Source organism: Hippocampus comes, unplaced genomic scaffold (genome assembly GCF_001891065.2).
Source record: "Hippocampus comes isolate QL1 unplaced genomic scaffold, H_comes_QL1_v1.1 scaffold90, whole genome shotgun sequence".
NCBI lineage: Eukaryota > Metazoa > Chordata > Actinopteri > Syngnathiformes > Syngnathidae > Hippocampus > Hippocampus comes.
In genome coordinates, this window is record NW_017804912.1 from 808,037 (window position 1) to 817,106 (window position 9,070).

Genomic DNA, 9,070 nt, shown 5'->3' on the forward strand with positions numbered 1-9,070 from the left:
CCCTTGTGCTGCAATTTCTACGATGTTTGTAACACATGGGTTACCCCATATGTTACAATTTCTACAATTTTTGTAGATTTTTGCGTATTCTTCATCACGTCATCTTTAAATCAAAGACACAGCATAAAAAGTGTGTGATATGAAATATTCCAATTCATGTTTTATTTATATAGATTTATATTTATGTTTTGGTCATAGCACAATACCGCTTTTATTGTCCATAGAGGGCAAAAATACAAAGAAAAAAATAAGAACTATATGTGTATGTATAGCACTGATGCCACTGAACATGTCGAGTGGTTGAAAGTGAAATAAATATTCAGGAATAATACTTTTACAATTTTTGTAAAATTGTATGTTGCGTTATATAAACTTATTTAGATTGACTGCAGCACATGGGTTTTAATCACCACAGACCGGAGGTCCTTCCAAATGACCGGTATTGATGAGAACACTTTGGCCGGCCAATTCGACCATGCTAGGCCATCTATTTCGAAGATACGTTTCATCGGACTGAACTGTGTATGCCAGCTAGGGCATTTGTAGAATGTATTTCATTGGGGCTTGCGCTTTATTTCTAGGGTCCAGTGATTTATTTTTTCCCATTTCAGTTTCAGCGGGAGCTATTGAACAAACGGGGAAAAAAAATGAGGCTTTGCCACAAACATCAAAAGGCTGACTCGCACGTTGTGGACAGGTGGAAGATGAACTTTCTCATATTTGGGGGTGTAAATCCACAATCATTTCTTGCTGGCGTCATTCAGCAACTTCGTGTGAAAGACGACACCACTGTCTGCCGCCTCTTACTGATGAACCGGCCAGTGGAAATGTCAGGTGATGCATGTTAAACCTCTGGCATTTTAATCGACAATGCTGAAGAGGATCAAGCGGCATCCCGTTTCACCTCTAAAAATGGAGTCGAGAAAAAAAACAAAAAAACTCTTAACTGCTCGTGATTCTCTGAGTGTGGCGCGTGTGGCACGTGGGTTCCCTCCAGGGGTCCTCGATGCGTGCGATGTGGCCAAGCTCCATGTCCTGAAGTGACTTGACGAGAGCTCATCAAGCCACAAAGGACGGAAAGAAACCGAGGAAGCTCAATACAAGCGACTGACGAGACAGCGAGGAGCACCTGTTTCTCCAGAGCACTTGGAAACGGTCCTTTTTGCCTTCGTCACATCTCGGCCGGATTACTGTAACGCACTTTACTTTGGAGTCAGCCAATCCTCCATCAAGCATCTCCAGTTGGTCCACAATACTGCTACTTGCCTCTTGACTGGTACTCGTAAGAGGGCACACATAACTCCTACTCTGGCATCCCTTCACTGGCTACATTTTAGAGTTTTCTGAAGATCCTCTGATTTGTTTTCAAATCTTGAAATGGGCTCATCCCACTTGACTTCTCGGAGGTCCTCCACCCCCGCCCGGTGGCTTAGGTCTGCGGACCGGACCCTATTTGAGGTACCGAGAACTAACCGGAGGCTCAGGAGATGGAGCCTTTTCCGCTGCCGCTCCCTCTCTTTGGAATGACCTCCTGCTGAACCATCTTTAAAATTCATCTTCAAATTCATTTTTATTCTTTCACTTTTTGACTCGGCATGAGACTTGATTTTTAGTTGGACTGTGCCTTCTACTGTCTTTGCTATTCATTATTTTATTGTTGTATGAATTATTTTTGCTCCATATACAGCGGTGGCCATTTTAAAGTGCTCTAAAGTTGAGCCGAGTTGAGGAAAAAAGGGCACAAAACCACAACAATCTAAATCAAAGCCAAATCAGGAGAACACAAGATCATCACAAAAAGACTTGGATTCATCAAAAATATGGCACAACACGTGATCAAAAAGTGGACATCCTTCCAAAATTGAACACGTGATGAGCAAAAAAAGAAAAGACCTGGCCAGGAATGCTGCCAAGAGGCTGATGACGACATTGAAATGCTCTGTTAGAAGCGTCAAAAATCAGCAATGATACTGATGACGTCGTTTTTCTGAAAAATTGTCAGTGCCCCAAATGGGAGCCCACCAAAAGGCATCGATAACATAAGATGCCATATTTGCAAGTGAAATAAGATCATTTTGCTTTGGGATTTAAAAGAAAAGCTGCAATCTTGATGTTCGGCTACTTTGAGCATCTGGGCGACTTCCCAAAAAGTGCATTGCTCTGCTTAACCGCATCGAAGATTTCTTGAGCGATGGCCAGCGCTCAGATTTTAATGTATTTTTTATTCCCTTTGTTAGTTTTAATCAACGGAGCTGGAGTCAAAGCCTGAGCGGCGGTGCGCTGTTGAAATTCAGATCACAGACTTTTGCCCAAAAAGCAGGCCGCTCTCCGGGGAAGGGGAGAGTGAGAGAGATGAGAAAGAGCGGCCCGGGTGGGAGAAAAAGACAGAGGTGAACGGCGAGGCTGTCCTGCAGCATACAGAAAAGGACGAGGTGCAACTGCAACCTTTGACGCAAACGTCCCAAGTTTGCCGTTTCAAACCTGAGCCGGTCCCCAAATTTCACTTTGTTGCCAGATCAGCGCTCTGGAACAAGAGCCAATTTTGATATCCCCAAATACTTTTGGATTTCGGACTCCCTTCCAGGTTGTTGCATGCCTGGCATCGGACGGCAAAAAAAAAAACCAAAAATGACACAAAACAGTGAAGCCGTAAAAGCCGAAGCGCACTATAGCGAGGGTTCGCCGTACAGCGCTGAAGATGATCATTTCCTCGGGAGAACATTCGATGAGGCTGCATCGAAAAATAAGAACAGGAGGCACTCGATGAAAACCGCCAAGCTTGGCACTGTCATGTGAGCTGACCGGTGGGAACATTTCGGATACGCGCACACACACACGCACACACGAGCTCTCCTCCACATGAACATGCTGTCCCCCCCATGCAGTGCCTCCACTTCACTCATCACTATGGCAACCATCTACAGTAGTTCGACATTTTCATATTCCCCCCCACACCCCCTCCAAAAAAAAAAGTTCACAGCAATTTGGTATTCACTCCCCGTTTCTGCCCTTTATGTGTGCATTTTGGTTCTTCTCTGCTGAATGCAGCCAGGCAGGTCGGCCTCGCAAATGAGAATCTGTTCTTCATTGGCATATGTGGAGCCGTCCCTTTTCTTACTTTGGTCCCCTTCACCCCGAGAATAATTCCTGGTGCATGGACGCGGTCCCATAACGCGCCCCTTTCCAACTGTGCATTATTTACCGCGCACGCATCCCGACAATCCATATCCGGGTTCCGTTTGTGAGAAACACATTGAACTCCTGTGATTCCATCTTCGGTGGCACTTGGCCTAAATTTGTACTTATTTGCATTTACGACAGCCAACGTGGCGGTACCGTAAATCCCTCGCCAATTGATGTCGATGTTAAGAACCTGAAACGCTGCTCTTGCGTTTGCTTTTTATACTTGCTCCATTCTATCTGCCTATCCATGGAGCCATCCGGTGACCAGTCACCTCCCAAATTTCACTTTGTTGCCAGATCAGCGCTCTGGAACAAGAGCCAATTTTGATATCCCCAAATACTTTTGGATTTCGGACTCCCTTCCAGGTTGTTGCATGCCTGGCATCGGATGGCAAAAACAAAAATTAAAAACGACACAAAATAGTGAAGCCGTAAAAGTCGAAGCGCACTATAGCGAGGGTTCGCCGTACAGCGCTGAAGATGATCGTTTCCTCGGGAGAACATTCGATGAGGCTGCATCGAAAAATAAGAACAGGAGGCACTCGATGAAAACCGCCAAGCTTGGCACTGTCATGTGAGCTGACCGGTGGGAACATTTCGGATACGCGCACACACACACGCACACACGAGCTCTCCTCCACATGAACATGCTGTCCCCCCCATGCAGTGCCTCCACTTCACTCATCACTATGGCAACCATCTACAGTAGTTCGACATTTTCATATTCCCCCCCACACCCCCTCCAAAAAAAAAAGTTCACAGCAATTTGGTATTCACTCCCCGTTTCTGCCCTTTATGTGTGCATTTTGGTTCTTCTCTGCTGAATGCAGCCAGGCAGGTCGGCGTCGCAAATGAGAATCTGTTCTTCATTGGCATATGTGGAGCCGTCCGTCCCTTTTCTTACTTTGGTCCCCTTCACCCCGAGAATAATTCCTGGTGCATGGACGCGGTCCCATAACGCGTCCCTTTCCAACTGTGCATTATTTACCGCGCACGCATCCCGACAATCCATATCCGGGTTCCGTTTGTGAGAAACACATTGAACTCCTGTGATTCCATCTTCGGTGGCACTTGGCCTAAATTTGTACTTATTTGCATTTACGACAGCCAACGTGGCGGTACCGTAAATCCCTCGCCAATTGATGTCGATGTTAAGAACCTGAAACGCTGCTCTTGCGTTTGCTTTTTATACTTGCTCCATTCTATCTGCCTATCCATGGAGCCATCCGGTGACCAGTCACATGTTGCCGCCTGCAAAAATCAGAAACGTCATCGGTCATCCCTGTCTGTCAGAAGATCCACTCGTTAGGTGACTTTGAGCTAGAAGGTTCTGCGCGGTTTCATCCCACCCTGTCTTGGAATTACCCTCATTAGGATTCAAGGTTAGTAATAATAAAGAGAATGAGAAGTCAGGCTGCTAATGAATGAATGATGAATACAAACCAATATGAAGGACAGGCATTAAAAAAATAAAATAAAATAAAATGTACGGCCGATGTATGTCACCTTCTGTTTGGCTGTTTTGCTTATCGCGAGGAAGATCAGATATGCTTTGCGTGTGCGCGTGTGTGTGTGTGTGTGTGTGTGTATGTGTGCGTGTGTGTGTGTGTGTGAGAGCCTGCCGTCAAATGTGTTGTGGAAATGTGGGCTGGCAGGCAGGACAACAGGCAGATGGCCAAACAACGCAGGCAACTCGAGGTGGGGATTGGATTAACACGACCATCTAATTGCATTTGAGAAGTCGGCAAAAGCACATGAGGAGAAATGACAAGTGGCATGACAACGATGGCTCAATCGGAAACGGCCGCACCGACAACTGACAACATTTGGGAATGTCTGATTGTGGAAACCCAAATTCTTACGAGCTGGCTTGTTGGCATGAAAAGCGCTCACCCCAGCAATGCAACGGCGACAGACGTAGCGTGCGGCATGAGAGACTCATTTATTGACAGTCCAAACAAACTCTTGCATTGCTTGTTTTCAATTTTCAAGTGACTACTTTCAATGCTAAACAGTAAAAAGGCACAGACGGGATGTTTGCCTGCCCCAACATGCAGCCACATTTTTGGGGAACCTGAGTTTTCTTCTACCTGCTGACTGAAAACAGGAAGAGCCCACTTGGATTGGCTTCTGTCATTTTTTTTTCCAGACAATACTTCACATCAGTGAACAGTCTTTCTTTCTTTCTTTTTTTTGTTTTTTTTACTTTACAACATTCTCTAATAATTGCTTTGTTACCTCCTTTTCTATTCCAAGAGAAGAACTTTTACAGGAACTGTAATCTGAGTGTAACGGGACTGGTCCTGCATCGGTCCTGAGTGTTTTTTATTTTTATTTTTTGTATTTGTATGCAAATTACCAGTAGTAATCACAGCAAAGGTTAACATACTGGGAGTTTGTAGCCTTTTCTGCAATGATAAAATAAGATTAAAATGTAATCAAAAAGCCTCAAGTGTGTGTGTATGTATGTGTGTGTGTGGGGGGGGGGGAATCTGTCAATTTTAAATTTAAACAAGATGAAATTGAATGTCAAACAGACATTTAGAGCTTAACCAAGTGCCCCATAATTGTTTTTTTTTCAATGATTACTTTATCGATAACATGCCCCCACCCCAAAAAAAGAATCAGTTTCCAGTTAAAAGAACGCATGACGTAAGTGTCCGTACTCTGACGTCCTGTGACGAGTCGAGTCGAGTCTGTTGCTCTTTGACGCCCTCTGCTGGACAAGAAGAGAACTACGTGCGCTTGGCCGCTACCTGCAGTCGCAGCCTTTCCCGCCTCTTCTTCTCCATTAGTCTGCAACGCAAGTTCGGGGGGCAGAGTTTTGTTTGTGAAGTGTCGGCTCACAAGTTCATGGTTAGGCACTTGAAAAGGAAAAGCGGAGGGAAACTTTGGCAAAGGGGCAGTCGGTCACCTGCGGTTGCGGGCCTCGACCAGCTCGCTCAGTTAGGCACTTGAAAAGGAAAGACGGACGGAAACTTTGGCAAAAGGGGCAGTCTGTCACCTGCGGTTGCGGGCCTCGACCAGCTCGCTCAGCTGATCCTGAGCCACTCGGAGCTCTTCTACACTCTGCTGGTACGTGAAGTCCCTGGAGCCCAAACTCTCCAGCAAGGAAATTTTGTTCGATAGTTCACTGGTTCGATCACGGAGTCGCTGGATGGATGTGTAAAGATTCTCGTTGCCGTCTTCCTGCAGCCATAGAAGTGGAAGAGCGCGGCCGGTTGTACAGGTGTGTTTTGTGTCGAGGCCTGTGCAAAGTACGCCCCCTTGCGGCGAGACATTTATTTGGAAAATAAAGCAGATGAAGTACCTTTGCATTCATGATCTCGATATGAACAAGAAGCGAGGCCAACTCCAGCTCCTCGCTGTAGCCGTTCTTGAGAATGACGCTTCTGTAACCTGCGATGAAAACGGGGACGTCTATGAAGACGACCATCCCACCAAGACAAATGCAAAAGCAGCGTTCGAGGAAAAACGGACATCGATCTGAGCGGGAGACAAAATGGCCGCTCAGGCGAACCCAACCGGACAACGGGGAAGCGTACTCAAGGTTGTGATTCCTCACAGTTGCCATCGGGGACACACCGTAAGAGCACTGGCATGAAAGAAACAATAAAATGCACCGAGATCCAAAATCTGGAAGACCAACTCCGCCAATGGATTCACGAATCCGTTTGCTGAGCCGTTCGACGTTCCGAGAAGGACAATCTGAAGCACGAACCTGTACGTAGCAGACGGACAGGGTACGTTGCCTGAGCCAAGAAGTTGGGGTCGCTGAACATGTCTTCGTCGTAGACGGTGAAGCGCAGAAGCGCGTAGGCCGGGTTGTGGATGTCGAACACAAACGGCTTGGGCGTCCACACGGGATTGAGACCGTTATCGGCTGGAAAACATGGCGGAAGCGGGTCACCGCCGGACCTTTGCTCCTCCCATCGCGTGATCGGCGCACAACAAAAGCGGTCCTCCGACCTACGACGTCGGTCTTAAACTTGCAGCTGTCGTAATCCGCGCCGCAGATCTCCATCTCCACAAAGGGGCAGACGATGCTTCGACCGTTCTTCGGGAGGTGGCGAGCGCCGAGCAACTGATGGCAAAAGAAGAGGGAGGAGCCACGCAGTTCCAATTGAGCAATGAGCGCTCTTGGAGGGAAAAAAAACAAAACCATTTGAGTGCCGGGGTGGCGCTCACCTCCAGCTGGATGGTGATGGGCTCCACCCGCAACGTGTCTTTGTCAAAAGGGTCAAAGGTTTCGTCCCTCATGATGTCCGGTTGGGGAATGAAGCCGCTCCCGCCCCCGAGCGTGAACAACGCCTGGTTCAGTTGCATCGGTTTATCTGCGGGAAGGTGGATTTTTATCCGTCCCGTAGAAATGTAGGAGAGTTGGTGCACGGGTTGCTCAGGTTACTGACCTGGAGTCTGGAAATTGAGCGCAACCAGCTGGGAGCCACACAGCCATATCGGGAGGGGGTCGTAGTTGGACGAGTCCAGCCTCTGGCCGCGGGGATAAACTCTGGAAAGCTGACGCCGGTTGTACTGGAGGAAGCGCTTCCCTCGGCCCCGCGTGGCCAACTTCTCCGCCTTCGTCTCCGGGAAGGACGACATGTCCCGGTGGCAGGCTCGCTCTGTCCCGATCTCTGACGGCGGCAAAACAAAAGTCGCGTGTGGCCAAAGAGCAGAGGAGATGGGGGGGGATCCCTTACTGTCCTCGTCGAAGGGAACGGGGCGGCAGTAAACGACCAGGTCTGACAGCTCCACCGCAATCTTCTTCCTTCTCTCCATCTGCTTCTCCTCCTGCATCTGAAGAGCCTCGTCTTACTTTCGTCGCGGTGACACTTCGGAGATCGGCTTTCAATTTCCATCGCCAAACAACACGAGTTGGGAATTCGCCTTTCAACGTCCCGATTTCGCCTCGTTCATTCTCCTGAGCTGAGAAAAGTATTTTCACTGACCCGCGCGTCTGCGTTGTGCGTCGCCTCCCGGATCTTGCTGACCCAGCTGCTCAGCTCCTCCGGGCCGTCGGAGGCCACGTCCAGCATCTGGAGCGGCCGAGAGGCCAAGTGGCGGGAATGGATGGTGAAGACGAAAGGCCGCGAATGTTTGCCATCTTTGTGCACCACTGAGGCAAGAAAAGGCACCGTTCAAGGAAAACGGTGGCAGGACGTTGTGACGAGGAATTCGTGGATGAAGAGCGAAGATGGGAGGGATTTCCCTGCTCTTCCCATGTCTTGTCATTTGGATTTTCAATTTCAGGAATGAAATCTTATTGGGACTCACCAACATTACACGTCTGGACATCAATGAAGCCCTTCAGAAATGCACCCAGGGGACTGTTCTCTGCTGACTGCAAAAAAAAAAGAAAAAAAAAAGTGAATGTGGGGAGAAGCAAGATGAGCCGTACTTTTCCGGATGATACTGTATTAGGCACTCACTGCTTCGACCATCTCTCTCGTCGGAGAGCTGGGTACTTCCTCCACATAGTTTGCGGGGAACCACAGCTGCTTCTTCCCTCCATAGTCACCTCGCCACCTAAAAAAAAAACACGACTATTCAATCCAATTTATAGGCGAGAGAGAGAGAGAGAGAGAGAGAGAGAGAGAGAGTCATAGATTTTGTTCCGAGAGAGATTGTGAGGGCTATTGTTTTGCAAGTAATTAAAACTTATTGTGTCCACAGTTGGAGGGGCCATTTTGTATTTTCTTTCAACACGACTTGACATTGACGCTTTCCGTCATGATCAGGCACCAGCTAAAATGTCCCTTTAATCAGGAATAATCTGAAGCCTATGGCGGATAATTTGGGACGAAACTGATTGCAAGTCAGTTGCATGCATGCGTCATCAATTTCTTGAACGTGGGAAGAAGCTCGGTTCCTGGTGGGGGTGGGGGTG

The 9,070-nt window shown here is 47.8% G+C and overlaps 2 protein-coding genes across 7 annotated transcripts in view; both read right to left on the reverse strand.

The window, feature by feature from the left end:
• Positions 1 to 9,070, reverse strand: part of LOC109524631 (pituitary adenylate cyclase-activating polypeptide type I receptor-like) — a 25,698-nt gene that overhangs the window by 12,930 nt on the left and 3,698 nt on the right. The gene's annotated exons all lie outside the window — the stretch shown is intronic.
• The window catches only part of LOC109524567 (1-phosphatidylinositol 4,5-bisphosphate phosphodiesterase gamma-1-like), a 16,858-nt gene continuing 12,894 nt past the window's right edge, over positions 5,107 to 9,070 (reverse strand). For 2 of the 5 annotated variants that reach the window (XM_019884539.1, XM_019884565.1), the window contains exons 22-32: positions 8,613 to 8,709; positions 8,458 to 8,524; positions 8,133 to 8,299; positions 7,884 to 7,980; positions 7,593 to 7,817; positions 7,372 to 7,517; positions 7,153 to 7,267; positions 6,905 to 7,066; positions 6,494 to 6,582; positions 6,188 to 6,372; positions 5,107 to 5,979 (exon numbers count right to left, since the gene is read on the reverse strand). In XM_019884539.1, coding sequence (XP_019740098.1) covers positions 5,919 to 5,979; positions 6,188 to 6,372; positions 6,494 to 6,582; positions 6,905 to 7,066; positions 7,153 to 7,267; positions 7,372 to 7,517; positions 7,593 to 7,817; positions 7,884 to 7,980; positions 8,133 to 8,299; positions 8,458 to 8,524; positions 8,613 to 8,709 — 1,411 coding nt within the window. In that variant the 3' untranslated portion in view covers positions 5,107 to 5,918. Of the gene's footprint in view, positions 5,980 to 6,183; positions 6,373 to 6,493; positions 6,583 to 6,904; positions 7,067 to 7,152; positions 7,268 to 7,371; positions 7,518 to 7,592; positions 7,818 to 7,883; positions 7,981 to 8,132; positions 8,300 to 8,457; positions 8,525 to 8,612; positions 8,710 to 9,070 lie in introns of those variants that run through there. The other 3 variants (XM_019884547.1, XM_019884556.1, XM_019884573.1) reach the window with 3 other exon arrangements.